General features: G+C 33.3%; 1 protein-coding gene across 7 annotated transcripts in view; it reads right to left on the minus strand.

Annotated features, from left to right (window-relative positions):
* The window catches only part of Fbxl4 (F box and leucine-rich-repeat gene 4), a 123,767-nt gene that overhangs the window by 84,720 nt on the left and 15,244 nt on the right, over positions 1–23,803 (minus strand). For all 7 annotated transcript variants that reach the window (XM_085819444.1, XM_085819433.1, XM_085819437.1 and 4 more), the window contains one exon: positions 9,453–9,558. In XM_085819444.1, the coding sequence (XP_085675570.1) occupies positions 9,453–9,558 (106 nt within the window). The remainder of the gene's footprint in view (positions 1–9,452; positions 9,559–23,803) is intronic.

Consider the following 23,803-nt stretch of genomic DNA (forward strand, 5'->3'; position numbering starts at 1 on the left):
ATCTGGATGATTACATGTTCCTGTTGTTAAGTTGTTAAGGAAGTGTATAATATGATTACTGCAAGAAAAGTTGCCCACAGTTTGGACTTCCATGTTCGGTTCTGCAAACGTTCCCTTATCAATTTCAGCGTGTGCAGATGTTGCAACCTGGAGACAAGCAACAGCATTTCAATTTCGTGAATTTTTCCCTCATCAGATATTATGAAAATAGCAGATGGCTGCTGTGGATATTGTAACTGGATAAGGTGCATTTTTCCTTAACTGGTTATATAAATTCTAAGAGTTGCATTCACTGGGCTGATGAAAATCTTCACGATGTAGCACCAATGCCTTTACACAAAGCTAAAGTGACTGTGTGCTGTAGCATTGCAAGAATATTCATTCTTGATCCATACTTCTTCAAAGAGATCATTTCCACAGTTATGAAAATGTGCTCCATTGGTAGTGCTTGGCATTGTAATATCATTAATGGCATTGTATGGATGCAAGATGGTGCTCCTCTACACGTAGCCAGATGTATTAGGCAAGTGCTGCAACAACACTTTGGAGATGGAGTCATCTACCGTAACTTTGCAGTTTTATAGCCACTATGATTCCCTGACCGCATTACTATGGATTTCTGTTTCTGGGTTTATCTGAAATCTCATGTGTACACATTAAATCCATGAAATTTGTCAGAATTGAAAGATGCCATAAAACTTGATGCTAGTTTCTTCTTGCATTGTTACGTTCATCATTGTTGTCAATGATCTCCTGCATGCAATGCATTATCGTCTGCAAAGATGGGTAAGTTGAAAACTTGCCATTCCAATAAAAGTTTTTTCCTCTCCTCTGTGTTGTCATTGGTGCTTTACAGTGCTGGTCTTTGAAAATATTTTATGCCTGTAATTTTCATCATATATGTATCATTCCAATTCCATTTATGATTTTTCAGTATGCTGATTAATTTGTGCATGAAAAATTGGGTACTGCCAAAAGAAAATTTTGAAATTTTTTCACTGTAACCATAACTGTGAGAGGTCTATTATTTTTAGTCACCACAATCTAAAGCATGTATGTTCAAATAACAATACCAGGCTGCTAGGGGTTCATCTGCATTGTATGAATCCCCTTGTCCTTTGTCGATGTCTGGAACAGGAACTCTCACAGTAGTTCCCAAAGAGGAAGAGGTTCCCTCCCCTTAAATTCATTTTCATTTCCCCCCTTTTTTTTAAAAAAATTATTTCATTCTTTGCTGGCTTGTCATTTGACATTCTACATAATACTAATTCAGAAGTCAAACAACAAAAATCAGCGTTAATTTACAAAACTTTCACAGGACTAGTTTCGATGGTTTTACCGAACCATCATCTTCAGCTGCAAAACCGCAAATGAACAAGATAGGAAATAATGTTTAGATAAGATAAGAAAGCCTGGACAAGAATAAGCAAGTGGCGCCATCTGTTGGCGAAACCAGAACTAAAACATAATTTCTCTAAAAGCCGAAGGCAAATTTGGATTGGAATTAGGATCGTTAACTAGAACAGAAAGATTTTTATGAATGTGAAATGCCTCTAGAAAATCCAGTTCTCCAATGGAAGATGTTTTTTGAATAATTTTGGCAGCAGAAAAATTGAAAGTGTGATTTTCGGACCAACAATGTTGAGCAACAGAAGACTTCTGTGTTTCCTTTTTTCTAACATATGCCTCATGTTCTTTGACGCGAAATTTTAAGGCTCTCTTAGTTTGGCCAATGTAAATTAAACCGCACTGGCAAGGAATCCTATAAATACCCCAGGAATTCATATCCGGAATGGGGTCCTTGAGTATAGAAGTTGGAATTTTATTGATGGGAGAGTAAACAACCCGAAAGTTAAATTTCTGCAAAATATGTGCAACTTTATAGCTAATTGATGGAAAGAAGGGAATGACAACAGAATTTTTATAATCTCCTAAAATAAGAGTGTGGCTTTTAGTGTGTTGAGATGAGAATTTTTTAACTGCTTGATTAATAATGTTGGGTGAAAAGCCCCTGTCAATAGCTATTGCTTTTAAATAATTTAGTTCTTCATCAAGGGCTAGTTTGGAGGAGCAAACTTGAAGAGCACGGAAAACATAGGAATAAAATGAAGCTAACTTTTGTTTAGTCGGATGACATGATTTAAAGTGTGGTGGAAGGCAAACCGATGAAGGTTTACGGTAAACTGTAGTACTGAAGTTGGATGTGTTACGTGTGACCAGAATGTCGAGAAACGGAAGAGAATTGCAAGTCTCAAGTTCAAAAGTGAACTGAATAGCAGGATCAATAGAATTCATTGTTGAAAGAACTCTATTTAAATCATCTTTATTACCTTCAAACAGGGTAAAAGTATCGTCTACGTAGCGGAACCATGCCGGGAAGTTTAAAGTTTCAAACAATTTTGATTCATAATAATGCATGTAGATATCAGCCAGGATGGGACTGAGGGGGCTTCCCATGGCTAATCCCTCAGTTTGCTTGTAATATTTATTTTGGAAAACAAAATGTGTTTGTTTCAAACAGAGTTGGGTGAGAGAAATTAGCTCATCAATTTCGATGCAAGAGAAATGAAATTCGCGAAGTCTGGTTTCTAGACATCTTAATGCACCCTCCACTGGGACATTGGTGAATAATGATTTTACATCAAAAGAAACCATGAGTAAATTACGAGGAGAAATGTTTTTAACCTTTTTTTACAAACTCTATTGAATTTTTTATGGTGTAAATGTTATTGTCTAATAGAGTGGAAAATCTAGAAACTAAATATTTAGCTAATGGATACGAGGCAGTACCTAAATTTGATACAATAGGGCGGAAAGGAATACCACTTTTATGAATTTTGGGAAGAGCATATAATCTGGCACAATTCGCAACAGATGGAATAAGCGAATGTTTTAAGTTGCTTGAAATGATTTGCGAAGATTTGATCGCAGTTTTTATTTTGGATAAGTCCGAAGGTGAAGGATCTTTAGGGATCGGATTATATGGTCCTTCGTTTAAGAGTTTAGTGACACCATCGATGTAAGTGTTCTTATCCATGACGACTATCTGGCCACCTTTGTCGGCCTTTGAAATGACAATATCCGGGTTAGAATGAATCTCGCGCATTGTAGCTCTTTCTCTCGCAGTCAGATTTGGTTTCAAAGGTTTAAACCTTTGAAACCAAATCTGACTGCGAGAGAAAGAGCTACAATGCGCGAGATTCATTCTAACCCGGATATTGTCATTTCAAAGGCCGACAAAGGTGGCCAGATAGTCGTCATGGATAAGAACACTTACATCGATGGTGTCACTAAACTCTTAAACGAAGGACCATATAATCCGATCCCTAAAGATCCTTCACCTTCGGACTTATCCAAAATAAAAACTGCGATCAAATCTTCGCAAATCATTTCAAGCAACTTAAAACATTCGCTTATCCCATCTGTTGCGAATTGTGCCAGATTATATGCTCTTCCCAAAATTCATAAAAGTGGTATTCCTTTCCGCCCTATTGTATCAAATTTAGGTACTGCCTCGTATCCATTAGCTAAATATTTAGTTTCTAGATTTTCCACTCTATTAGACAATAACATTTACACCATAAAAAATTCAATAGAGTTTGTAAAAAAGGTTAAAAACATTTCTCCTCGTAATTTACTCATGGTTTCTTTTGATGTAAAATCATTATTCACCAATGTCCCAGTGGAGGGTGCATTAAGATGTCTAGAAACCAGACTTCGCGAATTTCATTTCTCTTGCATCGAAATTGATGAGCTAATTTCTCTCACCCAACTCTGTTTGAAACAAACACATTTTGTTTTCCAAAATAAATATTACAAGCAAACTGAGGGATTAGCCATGGGAAGCCCCCTCAGTCCCATCCTGGCTGATATCTACATGCATTATTATGAATCAAAATTGTTTGAAACTTTAAACTTCCCGGCATGGTTCCGCTACGTAGACGATACTTTTACCCTGTTTGAAGGTAATAAAGATGATTTAAATAGAGTTCTTTCAACAATGAATTCTATTGATCCTGCTATTCAGTTCACTTTTGAACTTGAGACTTGCAATTCTCTTCCGTTTCTCGACATTCTGGTCACACGTAACACATCCAACTTCAGTACTACAGTTTACCGTAAACCTTCATCGGTTTGCCTTCCACCACACTTTAAATCATGTCATCCGACTAAACAAAAGTTAGCTTCATTTTATTCCTATGTTTTCCGTGCTCTTCAAGTTTGCTCCTCCAAACTAGCCCTTGATGAAGAACTAAATTATTTAAAAACAATAGCTATTGACAGGGGCTTTTCACCCAACATTATTAATCAAGCAGTTAAAAAATTCTCATCTCAACACACTAAAAGCCACACTCTTATTTTAGGAGATTATAAAAATTCTGTTGTCATTCCCTTCTTTCCATCAATTAGCTATAAAGTTGCACATATTTTGCAGAAATTTAACTTTCGGGTTGTTTACTCTCCCATCAATAAAATTCCAACTTCTATACTCAAGGACCCCATTCCGGATATGAATTCCTGGGGTATTTATAGGATTCCTTGCCAGTGCGGTTTAATTTACATTGGCCAAACTAAGAGAGCCTTAAAATTTCGCGTCAAAGAACATGAGGCATATGTTAGAAAAAAGGAAACACAGAAGTCTTCTGTTGCTCAACATTGTTGGTCCGAAAATCACACTTTCAATTTTTCTGCTGCCAAAATTATTCAAAAAACATCTTCCATTGGAGAACTGGATTTTCTAGAGGCATTTCACATTCATAAAAATCTTTCTGTTCTAGTTAACGATCCTAATTCCAATCCAAATTTGCCTTCGGCTTTTAGAGAAATTATGTTTTAGTTCTGGTTTCGCCAACAGATGGCGCCACTTGCTTATTCTTGTCCAGGCTTTCTTATCTTATCTAAACATTATTTCCTATCTTGTTCATTTGCGGTTTTGCAGCTGAAGATGATGGTTCGGTAAAACCATCGAAACTAGTCCTGTGAAAGTTTTGTAAATTAACGCTGATTTTTGTTGTTTGACTTCTGAATTAGTATTTATTCGGCGTGTTATTGTTGTCTTAATTCTACATAATGCCTAGAAAATGCTTGAAATATTGATCATTTCATGTTCCATTAGCCAATTTTTGGCATTCTATAAAATGCCTTTGCAAATGGCAAATACATTGCTACAAACATTCACACAGCAAATATTTAAAATTACAGAGAGAATTTTATAATATTTAAATATGAAATAGACATTCGAAAAAATTTATAACTTTCAAGCCCACATATCACATATGATAATTTTAAATCATTATTTAATTTTGTTTCCTGAAATATAAAATAGGTTCTTCTTTGTTCTAGCAGGTCCTGATATTGAATTGGCAATCAACCGAGATATCTCACCAAAATCTGGCTGCATGTTTTTATACCTCACCATGTAATCGTATATTAACAATGTGTTGCATTTTTGATTTTGGTGTGTGTGTGTGTTCTTATATCACAGTATAAAGTTCAAGATCCAGATGTCCAATATCCGGAATGACAAAGGGAGGCACTTGATAGCAGAATTTAGGACCCACAGGAGGCTGCTTCAGGCGATAAGATGTCTAGCACCAGCCCTCAATAAGCCTTAAGTATATGTGGGAATTTATTTATTCAGGACTCAGATAATCCTTCAGCATGTGCAAAAAATAGACATAAGTATAATAAATAGCTAAATTAATACAGTTCAGGCTTAATTGTCTCACAGCATAATAGAAGCATGATAAAATTTAATGGAGCAACTTGTCTTTATACATCAATCTCATGATACATAGTGAAATATGTATAGTGAATGATAGCTAAATTTTATGATCATAGCAGCAAATTTTAAAGGTTTTCGGATATCGCAAACCAAAGGTGAAATTTCTGAATTAAAGGATTTTGTAAAGAAATGTGGAGAACAGGTAATAAATGGAGATGATATAAAAGAAGCTTTTTATTGAGATGACAATGCTCCTCAATCATCAATCAATTAATGGATGGCAAAATCTGTAGTATGGTTCTAGATCCAGAAAATACCGCTACCGATAGTGAAGAAAGTGACAGAGAGTTTACTGAAAATGAAAAAATTTCGAATGGCAAGTTAGTCAGAATTCTTGACACAGCAATTACAGGACTTCAGCAATGTAACTAAACAAGAAATTATGTCTGTCTGCAGAATTTATGAGAAAGTATTAGCACAAAAAACGAAGCAACTTAAACAACTTACATTGAAAGAAACGTTTAATAAGTAAACAAATAAATATTAAGCTCTTTTTTGTAAATTTTGATACATTTTTTCGTAATTTTGAAACATTTATGATTTTGATCATAAATGTCTCATTATTTCATAAATCCCGATTTCACATTTTTAATTTTGTAATTTCTACATGCCATTTTGCTAGATTTAAACTGATGATCTAACATCCGGAAAAATCCCAAATTCGGAATCACAGAAGTCCCGATGAGTCCGGATCTCGGACTTTGTACCGTATTCATTTTTGATGAGGTTTTCAATTTCGCATTGTTTATTAAAAAATATATTTATTTTATAATTATGCATAATATATTTATTTAATATATTTTTGTGAATATGAGGTTAACAATCTTTGCTTTACCAAGCAATGAGGTGGATGCCATATCATTTTTTCAAGAAAGACGTTGTTTATCAGAGAAGTATGCTAAAATAGCCACAACATGAAACTTCATGTTAATGACATTTGGAGGCACAATGTTAAAAACTGCAAAAAGAAAAAGAGCCTCCATGTTGGAAACTGATTCAGCAGTTCCAGACTATCATTCATCATTGCTATTAGACTTACGTATTCTTGGGCAGAGGCGTTGATGTCTATGAAATAGTGTAACAAGCAGCTTAATATGTGTCAAAATGCTGCAGTTGACTGGAACAATGCATGCGATAAAATAATAATAATAAGGATAAGGATTCTTAAAGTATTCTTAGGAAACAACCTGTGAATATTATTGTTATTTTATATATTGTGTTGCTTATTTTTACATTCGCGCTTTATGAGCTTGGCAAAACTATAGCTGAGATCTTGATGCAAATCTAAAATCACTATACATGGTTAGGGGCTCCTATAACAAAGAAGTACCATAAAACCATATACATGTGTTTTAATTTTAAATAATCCACATGATTTTTGATAATATTTATTTTATTGTGGCCAACAGATTAAAAAAAAAAAAAAAAAAAGATTCACATGCAGCACTTTCTATAGATTGTATCACAAACAAATGTAAAAATATATATTCAATTATCTGGAAAAATCTCTTATTTAGAATCCATGAGGTCCTATTCCAGCTAAGAGAGATTCTACTGTAATAGGAAGAGTAAAGGCATGCTGATATCATTGAAAATTTTGTAAAAGGTGTTTCAAAAAGAAGCAAACAGTGTCATGAAAATGGTTAAATGGAAGTTCACCAATAAACTAGATATTTCTGTCTGTAAAAACACTCAAGAGTTGAAGATATCACATCTGTTCACAACTGTCCATCATATTAACAGAGATCTGGACTTACAACAAATATCTTATAATAAAACAGTCTTATTACAAAAAAAGGGGAGTGTTCCAAAATAAAAATTTTAAAAATATATAGAAAAAAATTGTCTTATAATAAATTATTGATTCTATCTCGGATTAGGCAGAAACTCATGACAGATGATGAATCACACTTTATGTTTGATCCCAAACTCGACAGTGGCTTTAAGTACTCTCATTTAGCATTCCTTAATGCAGCCCTTATGCACCTCAAAATATAGACTAAGGCAGCGATTCTCAACCGGTGGTACGCAAGAGAAAAGTAGGTGGTGCGCAATGAAACGAAGTATTTTTAACTATTAAATTCAAAAATTAAATACCCCAAAATCCTGTAATACTCATAAATTTATGCGATTTGGGGTTTGTTCAATGTAAATAGCCATTCATAGACTTTAGCAAAATAATCCGTTTTTATTTTAACAAATATTTTTGTAGCCATAGGCATAACAAAATTGTCATAAATGATGTTTTTAAAAGGAGTAATAGAAATCGATGTTGTATATTTAGTAGGAAATAAAAGTAAGTTCCTATAAAAAAGATAATAGTGTCTCATTAATTCTTTTAGAGTTGAATGATTTATTACCATTTCTGCATTTTATGTCGCCAACTTTCCCGGGCTCATATTGCTCTATTTTCAATTAGAATCAACTTTTTACAACAGTTTACTGTCTGTAACAGCAGGTATTTTGTCTTCTTGTTGCTTTGTATTCCTTACTTTTCTACGCAATTTGAGATCATCATTTGTTTTTGAATAACTCATAATATATGATGCATTTAAATATTTATGAAATAATAATAAAACAAACCTAGATTTTTCAAAATGGTTGGCTAGGATTGACAAAGTGAAAAAGAGATGATTTAACAGGTGATGTATATAGGACTATCTACTAGCACTAAGAATATTGGAAAGAAAAGAAAAATTGTTTCTAGAAAATATAATGAAAGTTATTTATCATTTGAGTTTATTTGGAATGGAGATGAAATGGACCCTCAACCTCAATGTGTTTTTTGTGGTGAACTATCACCAATCAAAGTATGAAAATCATCATTTCCTAAAAGACATCTTGAATCTATGCATGCCAATTTAAAGGATAAATCTGAATGGAATTAAAATTAATTTCTAAAGGAAAAGCAAAAGTATGCTTGAGAAACGGCAGATCGAATCTTTGTAAGTTAAAACAAAAAGGAATTTGCACAGAACTAGCTGAATAATATTCTGGGGTAAATCTTAATTTTGCAAATCCTAAAATACACGGCCCTACATCTAAGCTCTGCATTCAAGTGTTATTAGCATTTCATATTAAAAATAATTCAGGTGGTGTCTTAAATAAAAGTAATTGATGATTTTTCTGTTCTTTTTTTTTTACACATAATTTAGAGCATTTTATTTCATAAAATAAGAAAATTCTATATTTGAAAGCAGCACCACATATATTAAATTTAATTTCTCACAACATAAAATTACTTGCAAAATTATCTAATTACATATGAAAACAATTTCAAAGTATGTGAAGGAGTGAATATACTTTTAGTTTTATACATCACATTATAGTTGCTCTAATATGCACCTAAACCCAAGATCTTTTAGCCCATAGATGTCAGCTCACACAGTGAGCAAAGCTTAGCATAGCTCTAGAAATTTTCCACTTAATGATCTGACTTCAATGATTAAACTTGCAATTCCCCCTCCCCCCCACACACGGAAATAACACATATATTGCATTATAATCTGCTGCTAAGTAATTTTTGTTGTGTTCTGTCGATTTTATTTCTTTTGCAGGTGTAAGTTTGAAAAAACAAATTTAAGCCTTAGTTACAATAAACAGAATTCACACTAAAATAAACAGAATTCACACTAAAATAAACAGAATTAAAAAAAAATAATCTCACCTTTCAGTCTCATAGCAATAGCAAAGGATTTTGACTATAGCACCGGGATTATACACTTCATATACACGCATCAGCAAAGGTGCGACTCTCTTTTCAACACGAATTTCTGAAATGATATAAGTGGATATTAATCTATATTACTTTATAAAGGTAAAATTTTCTAGACAAGATAGATAGAATACTTATTACTGAATATATTCAATACAATATACAGTACAAAGTCAGAGATCCGGACCTGTCGGGGCTTTGGTGATTCCGGATTTGGGATTTTTCTGGATATCAGATCATCAATTTAAATCTAGTAAGATGACATACATAAATTATAAAATTAAAAATATGAAATTGTGATTCATGAAATAATGAGCACTTATGATCTAAAGGGTATCGACATTTACAAAAGAGAGCTTACATTTATTTCCTTACTTTATTAAACATTTCTTTCAATGTTAAGTTGTTTAAGTTGCTTAATTTTTTTGTGCTAATACTTTCTCTTTAATTCTATAAACAGACATAATTTCTTGTTCAGTAAGAAAGTTCTCTTGTTCAAGTCCTGTAATTGTCGCGTCAAGAATTACAACTAACTTGTCAATCAAAATTTTTTCTTTTTCAATAATCTCTCTGTCACTTTCTTCACTATTAGTAACAGTATTTTTTTTATCTAGAACCATATTACAGATATCACTGTCTGGTAATTAATTGATAATTGGTGCATAGTCATAACAATGAAAAATTTCTGTTATATCATGTTCATTTAATTACTGCTTCTTCAAATTTCTTTACAAAATCCATCAATTGAAAAATTTCACCTTGGGTTTGAGATATCCAATTCATGGCTATTATCTTCACTATGAAATATGGTAGCTCACCATAAATTATGCCAAGCATTTCTTAAAGTATCTAGAGACACACCCTCCCCCGATCTTGCGATGCTCCTCACAGCAGATTTTATGTTAAAATATTTCAAAAATTCTTGAATAGTCTTGCCATTATTCAAGAAATTTAACATTGATTTTAAAAATGCTACTTTATATTTGCATTTCAGCGTCCACACTATTCTGATATCCAGAGGCTGAATGATGGACATATAATTTGGAGGAAAAAATAATATGGATATATTATCTTTCACTAAAACTGAAGTATGAGCTGAACAGTTGACTACAATCAGAACAATTTTTGTGTCATCAGGTAAACCAACTGAATTCAAATGTTGCTGAGCATCGGATATAAAATGATTTTCAAACCAATCATTTGTTAACACTTGTGTCACCTCTGTTGTTTTATTTGCACGATATATATAATGGGGAAAGTAGGTACTCCTTTAAATGCTAAAGGTCATGTATTTTTTCCGATTATGAAAAGTTTACATTTGTGTGTCCCTGCAGCATTTGCGCATGTTAGAATTGTTAGTCTCGCTTTGGAATCTTTGACACCAGTTGGAGTCTTTCTTGTAGAGGTTGCCAAGGTATTTCCTGTAATTTGTTCTGGAGATACTTTTTCACTAGTCATGAGTTCAATGAATTCATCTGCAAAGAGTTCAGCAGCTTCAGTATCAGTTGAAGCTTTTTCACCTGAAATTTTTAATTGCCTCATACCGTGGCAATTTTTAAATTCGGTTAATCAATCTGTTGAATATGCGCACTCAGTTTTTAAGTTCATTTCTTCGTGAAATATTTTGGCTTGAGCCATTACCATTGGACCCATCAATGGCAAACTCTCGCTGTGAAGCTGCGTGATCCATTCAATCATCACTTTCTCATGATCGTCACTTTTAGCATAACAAACAATTTTTCTGTTATTCATTGTGAGTGGGGTGTTGGAATCCACAAAAAATTCAAAAAGTTTCCTTTCCCCCCCTCTTATGTCACATACAGTTTCCATAGCCAGACTCCTCGCATAATTTCGAGACGGATACGCCTTTATCCATTTTTTTGCAACAATTCCACTTTTTGTTTAATGGACATAAAAACATGCTTTCACTTTTTAGATCCTGTCGTAGCTCCAGAATTAGAAATTCTTTTCGACATAACCAAAAGATCAAGGTTTAATTGTCATAAAATTTCTATAATAACAGTCTGAAAAAAATAAGCTGGATCAAATTAGAAGGTTAAGGAACAATGCAATCTGCTATATTAACTGAAATTCTTTGGAATCAGTAAAGTATAATTTTAGCCTAGTTTAATAACATCTGCTGTACATTATTGGCTATGTATCATGAGACTGGGGGTAAAAGACAAGCTGTTCCACTAAATTTTGTCCTGCTTCTATCTCGTACTAAGACCATTAAGCATGAATTGTATTACAGTACAAAGTCTGTAATCTGGACTTGTCAGGACTTTGGCGATTCCAGATTAGGGTTTTTTCCAGATTATAAATCATTAATTTAAATCTGGTAAGATGGCATGCAGAAATTATACAATTAAAAATATGAAACTGTAATTTATGAAATAAAGAGCACTTATGATCTAAAGGGTATCAAAATTTACAAAAAAAAAGGCTTTATATTTACTGGTTTACTTTATTAAACATTTCTTTCAACTCACGCATGCGTAAAGCATACATTACGCATAGTCGAAATTAGAAAATTGCAACCAGAAAACTATTTGATGTGTATTCGTGATATTTATAATGATGAGGAATTTGATTTAAATCATATCAAAGACGGAGTACATCGAGATGAAATACTACATTTAGTAAGGAATTATAAGCCGAATAAAATAAACACATCTGCCCTGAAGATAAGGATAGTGCTGACAGATCAACTTCCAGTTCATTGAGCGCCATGTCGTCCCCCCCCCCCACAGAGCAGCGTGAAATTGATAAATATATTTTGGAATGATCAGAGAATCAAAGGATATGCCTTTATCCATTTTTTCAGCAATTTCACTTTTTGTTTGATGGACATCGGAACATGCTTTCGCTTTGTAGATCCTTTGGTAGCTCGAGAATCGGAAATTCTTTTTGACTTAATCGAAAGTTCATGCTTACTTTTATAAAATTGCTCTAACAGTCTGCAAAAAATAATAAGCTGGATCCAATTAGAAGATTAAGGAGCAACGCAATCTGCAACATTAACTGAAATAGATAATTAGATAATTTTAGCTTAGTTTATACCGTTCGTTATACATTAAACGTGCATGCATAAACGTATTTTGTGCATGTGTAAAGGTATTATGCGTTGACGCATGCACAGAAAGTTTGTAGCTTTGAGGTCCAGATTATAGATCATTCTGGATTATGGACGTCCGGATTAAAGACTTTTGACTGTACTTAAGGCTTATAGAGGGCCGGCGCTAGGTATCTTACCACCTGATGCAGTCTTTGCAGGTCCTAAATTCTGGTGAAAAGCACCTCCCAAAGTTGAAGCTTTTTGCCGCCCCTAAACTTAGGATCCCAGTGCTTTCCTTAAGTTATAAAAAATTTGTCATCCCTTAATTTTGCCACTCGGTGCTTCTCTAAATTCTAAATATTTTGACTTTCCTAAATTCTGTCGCCATACTTGTGTGCCGGTGCGGCCACACAAGCTCTGGTGCCAGTTCTGGGTTTATGTGAATAACAAATCAGATATTCTTAATTCAAACATCACTAAATTAATCTCTTGGCCTATGAGTTTCATTAACAAAATCTATTTTTAGTATATATAAAGAGAGTTTTGTTAAATTTTTCCCAGTCAACATTTCTTAGCGCATTAAAGTTAAATATGTAATCATCGCCAAGCGTAATATCAGCTTAAAAGGTTACCATACTCTTTGTTATCCAATTACTAATATAAAAAAAGTGTTTAGGCATTATTCATGCATGAGCTGCATGATGTGTTTAGGCTGCATGAGTCATTATTCAAGCTGTCTTTTGTTGAAAACATGCGGTGATGAAAGCAAAATATAATAAATAGTGATTCGCGAGGTTGGCATCAGGGGTATAAAATACTAATAGGTGTAAAATAAATTATGTTTCTATGTAAAATGTTTCGGTTTGAGATTTATGCTGAGCAGATACATAGCTACGGAGCTAAATTATTGATCTAAAAAATTTATGCTAAAATGATTGTTTCTTCGATAACAAGGTATTTTATTTAGTGCCTAAGTGAAATTAAGAATCAGGACTTCCCACGTGTTTTATTATGGGAGGAAAAAATAAAATGCATATGCGTAAAGCATACAAAAAAAAAAAAAAAGAAAAAAAAAAAGACAGTTATTGGAGGCTTTGAGGTCCGGATTTTAGATCATTCTGGATGCCGGACATCCGCATATCGGATTTTGTACTGTATATGGTTTTAGTTGAACTATGAGGATGAGCTTTAAGGACTTTTCCGTTAGCTGATAAATTGCCAAATATCCAGTTCTTTATGAAAAAATTAATTATAAATGATTTGAGTTATTCATTTTATGAAAATGACTTATATTAGAAACTATTTATAATGCTGGTTTGTAGCATCGTAGCCAAAATGAAAAATCTGCTGTTGGAGAAATTTGCACCCTGCCTTTCTCCCCTCTCGAACCTGTTTTTTATTTATGGAGAAATGCCAAGCAGTCATACATACCACTGTTAGAATTTTCAGAAAAAACTCTCAATTATCTGTGATTTAAAATATCCATATAAGAACTTCTTTTCTTGTCCCTCTTTCAAACAAAAAATAAAATAGCACAGAAAATAAAACTAGCACAGATACTACAGATTATACAAACAACAACAGATTGTACAAAACAAATGAATGGGTAAAATATGTTAAATTCAGATACTGTTATTAGAGTTAAAACCATTGTTGTTAGCGATTACGGTTTTACTTTAAAGCACTTTAATTACAAAATATTATATCTTTTTCATTGGTTTGCAACATTTTCCCCCTCATGATATACGTATGTTGGAATGCTACAGTTTTTATTTATTTATTTATTTATTTTTATATAATTTGGCTTATACATAGGTTTTGAATGTTGGATATGGATATTTTGCAAGTGTTTTAAATTTTGGATACATTTTTGAAGAAAAAAACTCTCAGCTTATATATGGATTGGCTTATATTCGGAACTATACAATAAATAGATTTAGCATCCAAATATCTTTATGATCTTGGAATACAGGGTAATTGAAATCATCCTATCAATTAATAACTGGAAACATATCTATATTAAGTATTATCTAACAGGGTTCTTGGAGTATTGTATTACCTATAAAGTTGCATAGTCTGATAAGGCCTTTAACTTTTCTTTAAAATATAGACGGCTGAAGCATTTTATTTTGGCTTTGAATCCCAATTTCTGCATAATCAATTTTTTAAAGATAACCAGCTAATTTTAATCTTCAAAGTTAGTACAGTACAAAGTCCACAATCCAGACGCGTCGGGACTTCGGCGATTCCAGATTAGAGGTTTTTCCCTAATCCGGAATCGCTGAATAACTGGATTATAGATCATCAATTTAAATCTGGTAAGATGGCATGCAGAAATTATACAATTAAAAATATGAAACCATAATTTATGAAATAAACAGCAGTTATGATCTAAATTTACAAACAAAAACAAAAATTTACTATCAAAATTTACAAACAAAAAGCTTAATTTTTATTCGTTTACTTTATTAAACATTTCTTTCAATGTAAGTTGTTCAAGTTACTTCGTTTTTTGTGCTAATACTTTCTCTTTAATTCTATAAACAGACATAATTTCTTGTTCAGTCACAAAGTTCCACTGTTCGAGTCCTGTAATTGCTGTGTTGAGAATACCGACTAACTTGTCAATCAAAATTTTTTCATTTTCAATAACCTCTCTGTCACTTTCTTCACTATCGGAAGCGGTATTTTCTGGATCTAGAACAATACTACAGATTTCGCCGTCCGCTAATTGATTGATGATTTTGGCATTGTCGTCGCAATAAAAAACTTCTGATATATCATCTTCATTTATTACCGCTTCTCCACATTTCTTTACAAAATCCAATAACTGTAGAATTTCACTTTTAGCTTGCCATCTCTGAAAACCTTCAAATTCGTGGCTATCATCTTCATCATCCTCACCATGAAATACAGTTGCTGGGCATAAATTACGCCAAGCATTTTTTAACATATCTGGAGACACATCCTCCCACGATCTTGCGATGCTCCCCACAGCAGATTATATGTTAAAATATTTCAAAAATTCTTGAATAGTCTTGCCATTATTCAAGAAATTTAACATAGATTTAAAAAATGCTACTTTATATTTGCATTTCAGCACGTTCACTATTCCCATATCCATAGGCTGAATGATAGACGTACAATTTGGACGGAAGAATAATACAGATACATTATCTTTCACTAAAACTTTAAGAGAAGTGTGCGGCAAACATTTGTCAACAATCACAGCTATTTTTGAGTCTAATTCAGAAGTCAAACAACAAAAATCAGCGTTAATTTACAAAATTTTCACAGGACTAGTTTCGATGGTTTTACCGAACCATCATCTTCAGCTGCAAAACCGCAAATCATTTGCGGTTTTGCAGCTGAAGATGATGGTTCGGTAAAACCATCGAAACTAGTCCTGTGAAAATTTTGTAAATTAACGCTGATTTTTGTTGTTTGACTTCTGAATTAGTATTTATTCGGCGTGTTATTGTGTCTTAATTATTTTTGAGTCATTAGGTAAACCAACCGAATTCAAATGTAACCGAGCCTTGGGTATAAAATGATTTTCAAACCAATCATTCATCAATGCTTGCATCATCCATTATCTTTTATTTGCGCGATATATAATGGGGAAAATTGTTACTCCTTTAAATGCTAAAGGTTGTGTATTTTTTCTGATTACGAAAAGTTTGCACTTGTGTGTTCCTGCAGCATTTGCTCATGCTAAAATTGTTAGTCTTGCTTTGAAATCTTTGACACCAGTTGGAGCCTTTTCTGTAGAGGTTGCAAGGCATTTCGCGGTACATATTGCCAGAAAAGACCAGTTTCATCAGCGTTGTAAATTTGTTCTGGAGATAATTGTTAACTAGTAATGAGTTCAATGAGTTCATCTGCAAATTGTTCAGCAGCTTCAGTATCAGTTGAAGCTTTTTCACCTGAAATTTTTAATTGCATTATACCATGGTGATTTTTAAATTTGGTTAACCAACCTGTCGAATATATGCACTCAGTGTTTATGTTCATTTCTTCATGAAATATTTTGGCTTGAGCCATTAGTATTGGACCTGTCAATGGCACGCCCTTGCTGCGACGCTATCTGACCCATTCAATCATCACTTTGTCATGATCGTCACTTTTAGCATAACAAACCCTTTTTCTGTTATTCATTGCAAGTGGGGTGTCGGCATCCACAAAAAATTCAAAAAGTTCCTTTTTCTTTTTGCTTATGTCATATACAGTTGACTTTCCAATGTCTTATTCCTCACATAATTTTTAGACGGATATACCTTTATCCATTTTTTGCAGCAATTTCACCTTTTGTTTGATGGAAATCTAAACATGCTTTCACTTTGTAGATCCTTTGGCAGCTCCAGAATTGGAAAGTCTTTTTGACATAATCAAAAGTTCAAGCTTAATTTTTATAAAATTACTCTAACAATCTGCAAAATATAATAAGACAGATCCAATTAGATTAAGGAACAGTACAGTCTGCAACATTAACTGAAATGCCTTAGAATCAGTAAAGATAATTTTAGCCTAGCTTATACCATCCATTATACATTAAACACGCATGCGTAAAGCATACAAAAAAGAAACGTCTGTGGCTTTGAGGTCCGGATTATAGATCATTCTGGATAATGGACGTCCGGATTACGGACTTTGTACTGTATCAAATTTATATACATTCACAAATTAAAATCTGAAATATTTTTCTTACATTTTATGAATTGGTCATAAACCATTAACTCTCGAGAGTATCAAGAGTCACTTAACCCTTTCCGGCACGCTACTCTTTAAAGTTGGAATTTTACCAAAAAAATTTGTAGGCAGTCTATTTAGGCCTAGGAGAGTATGCAGGTATAATTTTACAAGGATTGCACCAACCGTTTCCATTTTGTGGGTGTATCCGAAGCGAACACACTGAGCTGCGATAGGTGAGCATTGCTGTGAAGCACATATTACAGTAAAATACTTTGCCTATGATTTAAAAACAGTAGAATCTGATCACTGTAGCAGATTTAACATAACCCAGGGTGCACCATGGGAAGACCTGCTACTCTACACCACCCCAAAGAAATCGGGAAAAAAAAGGAAAATTTCTTTGCTTCAACAACGCCGAGGCCTCTTCGAGACATCTACACAATTTTAAAATTTATAAGAAAAATAATTAAAATACTATAATATTTACAACTAATTATTGACTAGAAAAAAATAATTATTAAATATATATACAAATAAAAATCTACAGAAATCAAAACTAAGCAAACTACGCTCGATGAAAGCAAGAGGAAAAAAGGGTCTGCTTTCGCTGAAAATCAAACAGCTAAGTGAAAACAAAGCACCGCGGTATCCAAAATCAAAAAATAGAAAAGAATAAAAATAAATATACATAAATCTGCGCTGTCAGCCTCCCTTGTGTTTGAAGCACCAGACCAGATTCTGTAACTCACTCCACGTAAGAGGTGCTACCAGTACAATGAATTCAATCCGAACACACCATACACTTCACTATATACAATATTTCAAAGATAAAAATTAAAAGTAATACAGAATAGGCAGATTAGCATACGAAAAACAAAATTATATGAAGATTTGTTTTCATTGATATTCTTTATATTTAAAAAATCTGAAACATCTCTTTGAAAAATCAGTGTCTTTAAAAACAGATTATATAGCTCAATGTTAAATGATTTGCTTGTATGGTGCTGCCATCTATTATTCATAAAAGAGATTAAATGTAACCATTAGTGTAGTTTTCGTGATATTTATCGATTAGTTTCAGTGTCTAAAGATTAGTTGTGTGAACACACTGTGCCGGAAAGGGTTAAAATTAAAAATAATAAATATTTTTTTCAAATAAGAATACTAATACTTTATGCACATTTCAATGTAATATCCACATTACATTGAAAAGTATCTAGGAAGGAAGATGATACGTCGCCAAAATGTATTCATGTGACAAGCTAGGTAAGCATTGTTATGTCGCGAATTTCAATTATTAATATGTGTTTCAAGTCATTATTATTCTAATATTTTTATTTGTATTCATGTGTATTTTAATCTGGAAAAAAGTATTCTTAAGCTCTTAAGGTTTTATTTAACTCATTATTCTTGAGTAGGAATTGTAACAAAGGCGAGAGACGGTTGCAAGGAAACACATCTGGTTTATTGGTTATAGCCTTTTTTCTACTAACAATGGAGGCAGTAGAGTCCTTTTAGCTAATGCGTGTGAAACGGAAAGCGCTTTCCTGTCGTTTTGTAAGGTTGCTGTTTTCTTACTTCAAGACAGTGGGGGTTTGGGTAATTGGATTCTCGTGGAGCTTATTTTCCGCTTGTTAGTTGGGGGGTCTACTTTTTCTCACGTTATGTGTACAGATGTTTTTCGGATTTCATTGTCAGATTTTCTGGTGTTTGATTCCTCATGGGTGTGTCATTTTCTCAATTTAGATAACATAAAATTCCGGGATTGGTAAGATTTAATTTTATGATTTTTTTGAAAGCCTATGAACTCACAGAGGTGGAGAAACCAAGATTTCCTGGGTGCTTGCACCAGGCTAGAGATCATTCTGATTCAGATTTTAGAGCGAAAAAGGAAAAGGAGAGGCAGAAAGTTTTGCGGGGCGAGCAATTTGTACCAGCGGGCTGCGGTGGGGATGGCTGTAGCGGAGTCTGATTTGAATGAATTTTGAGCAGCCGCGATGTGAAAGAGAAAGAAATATCGTGGGGCACTTTGCTCTGCTGCGGGCTTCCTGAGCCAGAGGGACTGGGTAGCGTTTTTCTTTGCTCTAGTGGATTCTTCTTTTCTGTGAGATGTTCAGTTTTGGGTGAGAGATGCAAGGAACATTTTCCTGTGAGATGTCTAAAGAAATGTGCGCGAGCTGCAAAGAGCATTTTACTGAGAGCTGATTGAGATGCATAGAGAAAAATCTACCAAGAAAATTTAGCACAGATTTTCTCTCTTCACCTGAATCGCCGGTTAATCTCCAAGAGCCTTTTTCCGAAACATTCAGCTTAAATGTTGCCTCGCCGCTTCGATGATACACGTGACTGTGCTAAAAAACTGGTGTATAGTCAGCTACCTGTTATTGAATTGAAAAAAGATCCTTCTGAATTGGACTATTGGTTCCCACCTAATGGACAGATAAAAGATCCTTCTAAATTGAACTATTGGTTCCCACCTAATGGACAGTTAAAGCGATGCCTGGCTGTTTGAAGAATTATTAGACTGTAATGGGCTTGGCTCATTTTCCTGAATTAGATCTGAATGTGAATTATGAATTTTTTTATATTTGTTATTTTTTTTTAGTTAGTTTTGTCCGGCACCATGAATTAGTTTCACTTAAGTTTTAAATGGGTATTTTAACAACATAAATTTTTTTTTACTATGTTACATTGGTGCCGTGACGAGGATAAATTGTAGGTGCTGTAAAAATTTTCAGATATAACATTGGTGCCGTGACCTCACGACTGGCAGACCACTAGAATAATTTTTGTGTATATTATTTGAGTATTATTTTATATTTGAATTCTATTTTGTTTTTATGTGTATGAATATTACATTTTTGATCATAAATGATGAGAGTTTTGCGCTCACCTAGATGTTTGTTCCATTTATCATTTAATTTAAAGTTTTGGTGAGAATTGTATTGGTGTTAATGATTTAATTTTACTTATTGCATTTTTGAATAATTGCTTTGTAGATTTCTAATTTTAATTAATTGAATTAATGTCAGAGCAGTACTTTTGTGTTCGAGAAATAGTAATTTTTTTTTTTTTTTTTTTTTTAACTTTTTGAAGTGTGTTAATAGATTTTATGAAATTTGTACCTAATAGAATTGAGTTAAAAATTTGATTTTGAATTTATTTTTGGAAATTCTGAAATGTTTGTTTCTTAAAGTTAATTTTGGTTAGATTTGTAAAGTTGTGCGGGACCAGTGATAGTTTACTTAGGGATTAATTGGATTTTTTTTTTGGAAGTTAGTTTTCAGCGGGAGTGAAGTTTCTTGTTTAGCTTTTCTGAGTTTGAGTAATTAATTTTCTACCTTAGTTGTAAGTTTTGTAAACATTTATTGCTGTCTGAGAAATGTGTGAAAACAGTAAAATAGAGAGTTTTGCGTTTTACAGCAAATTTTGAATTGTGAATTTTGGAAAAACTAAGTTTTTTTTTTTTTTTTTGAAAAGGTAGAGCTGATTTTGTTTGGAATTTTAGAAATGTAGTTAAAAGGTATTATTCTTACTCTTAACTGTTGGCTTTTCAAGTGGTTTTAATGGTAGTTTCATAATGAGGTTAATTGTGAGTGGTCTAACATTTGTTTTAACAGTGATTTTTTTTGGTTTGTCAATTTTTGAGCTTAATAGCTTTTTGTTTTGGTTTTCAATTTAAGTTTTTTTTTTTTTTTTTTTTTTTTTTTTTTTTTTTTTTTTTGGTTGAACTTGTTGCAGTGTTGTAGTAACTTTAAAAGTGGATGTGAAATGTATTTTGGAAATTTAAACTTTGATACTAGTGGAAGTGAAAATTTGTTTTGAGAAGTTAAACTTGATTTTGTATAATTAGAAATTACTTATGTGAGTTTAGTGTTGTGGAGATTTTGAGAAGAATTTTGATTTGATTTTAGGATTTTAAGAGTAATTAACTCCACTGAGTTTTATAATGAGTTTCTGTTTTCAAGTTGGTGGTCTTTCAAAAACTTCTTCTTTTCTGGTTTCTGGTTATACTGTGTGGTTACTGAAAAATTTCTGATTGCTCTTGAGGCTTAGTGTATTTCAAGGAGTTTTGTTTTGAAGTGGTTTAAGGAAAAGTATAGAATTGAGTTTTGTGAGATTTGAATTTTGAGATTTTGAGTTGAGATTTTTTTCTGTGTAAACACTTCCCTCTTGTCTGCTTTTGCATTTTTGTAGTTTTGATGTGAAGTGGTCATGCTTACGATTGCTACCTAGAGTGCAATGCATACTCTTCATCTTCTTTAATTACTCTCCAGGATCTAGACTTTGAGAACATTGGTGCAGCATTGTTTTCTTTAAAAATTGTGGCAAACCTTTTGTTGGGCACCTTCTTGTTTACTTGTAAATTCTGTGTGTAACCTGCTTCAGTTCTGTTTTGTTGAATTCATTTTGGCTATTTTCAGAATTTGATTTTTTTTTTTTTGGTTTGATCTTGAATTGTTTATGAATTTGATTTCCAATTTTTTTTGAAGAGTTAGTTTTATTTTCTTGAAAGAATAGTTAAAGGTTTTTCTCAGTATTTTCAACTGGTTTGGTCTAGGAGTTGTCTGCATTTGTGTGAATTTCTTTTAGTTTCGGTTTCGAGTTCTTGACACAATAGTGTTTTGTTTTTAATGATTTTTTCGGCTGGCCCGAATTTTAATTTTTTTGTTTCCAGTAAGCTTGACTAAATTATTTTTTCCCCCTTTTTCCTTCTAGGTGCACACTAGATTCTTTCGACTTAATTTTTTTTTGGTCAAGTTCTCTTTTCCGTTCCTGGGGGTGTTCTCCGTTTGTTTCGGCTTCTGGTTCAGTTCAGTGTTTAATTCATTTAGGATTTTTTTTTTTTTTTTTTCCACTGTTGGTTGACTGAATTGTTAAGGTGTAATTTTCCCTCACTTGTGATTTTTTTTTTTGTTTGTGTAATTTTATTAACTTGTTTTGCAATTGGATTTTATGACACTTCACTCCTGTTGCTGTTTAATTGGTTATATAAGTTGCATATAAATTTTGAATTTAATTTGTTAAACTTAATGCTTTGTAAGTAAATTTTTTAATTTTTTTTATCACTGCTCTCCGTGACAACTATTTTGAATGGATTATTTGTATGGTACTTAACTGGGTACTATTTTGAAATGCTGTTTGTTTTGTTTTGAAAAAAAAAAAAGTTTTGATGCTCAAAATTTTTTTTTCTCTGGTACGTGGGGGAATATGTTATGTCGCGAATTTCAATTATTAATATGTGTTTCAAGTCATTATTATTCTAATATTTTTATTTGTATTCATGTGTATTTTAATCTGGAAAAAAGTATTCTTAAGCTCTTAAGGTTTTATTTAACTCATTATTCTTGAGTAGGAATTGTAACAAAGGCGAGAGACGGTTGCAAGGAAACACATCTGGTTTATTGGTTATAGCCTTTTTTCTACTAACAATGGAGGCAGTAGAGTCCTTTTAGCTAATGCGTGTGAAACGGAAAGCGCTTTCCTGTCACTTTGTAAGGTTGCTGTTTTCTTACTTCAAGACAGTGGGGGTTTGGGTAATTGGATTCTCGTGGAGCTTATTTTCCGCTTGTTAGTTGGGGGGTCTACTTTTTCTCACGTTATGTGTACAGATGATTTCGGATTTCATTGTCAGATTTTCTGGTGTTTGATTCCTCATGGGTGTGTCATTTTCTCAATTTAGATAACATAAAATTCCGGGATTGGTAAGATTTAATTTTATGATTTTTTTGAAAGCCTATGAACTCACAGAGGTGGAGAAACCGAGATTTCCTGGATGCTTGCACCAGGCTAGAGATCATTCTGATTCAGATTTTAGAGCGAAAAAGGAAAAGGAGAGGCAGAAAGTTTTGCGAGGCGAGCAATTTGTACCAGCGGGCTGCGGTGGGGATGGCTGTAGCGGAGTCTGATTTGAATGAATTTTGAGCAGCCGCGATGTGAAAGAGAAAGAAATATCGTGGGGCACTTTGCTCTGCTGCGGGCTTCCTGAGCCAGAGGGACTGGGTAGCATTTTTCTTTGCTCTAGTGGATTCTTCTGTTCTGTGAGATGTTCAGTTTTGGGTGAGAGATGCAAGGAACATTTTCCTGCGAGATGTCTAAAGAAATGTGCGCGAGCTGCAAAGAGCATTTTACTGAGAGCTGATTGAGATGCATAGAGAAAAATCTACCAAGAAAATTTAGCACAGATTTTCTCTCTTCACCTGAATCGCCGGTTAATCTCCAAGAGCCTTTTTCCGAAACATTCAGCTTAAATGTTGCCTCGCCGCTTCGATGATACACGTGACTGTGCTAAAACACTGGTGTATAGTCAGCTACCTGTTACTGAATTGAAAAAAGATCCTTCTGAATTGGACTATTGGTTCCCACCTAATGGACAGATAAAAGATCCTTCTAAATTGAACTATTGGTTCCCACCTAATGGACAGTTAAAGCGATGCCTGGCTGTTTGAAGAATTATTAGACTGTAATTTCCAAGAAAAATGGGCTTGGCTTATTTCCATGTGGATTGGACACTAAGGATCCTGCTAATCAGAAAAAACTGTTTTCCATCTGT

This window comes from Stegodyphus dumicola, chromosome 1 (assembly GCF_044657685.1).
Source record: "Stegodyphus dumicola isolate Sdum_Otavi_A_Nest chromosome 1, ASM4465768v1".
Taxonomy (NCBI): Eukaryota; Metazoa; Arthropoda; class Arachnida; order Araneae; family Eresidae; genus Stegodyphus; species Stegodyphus dumicola.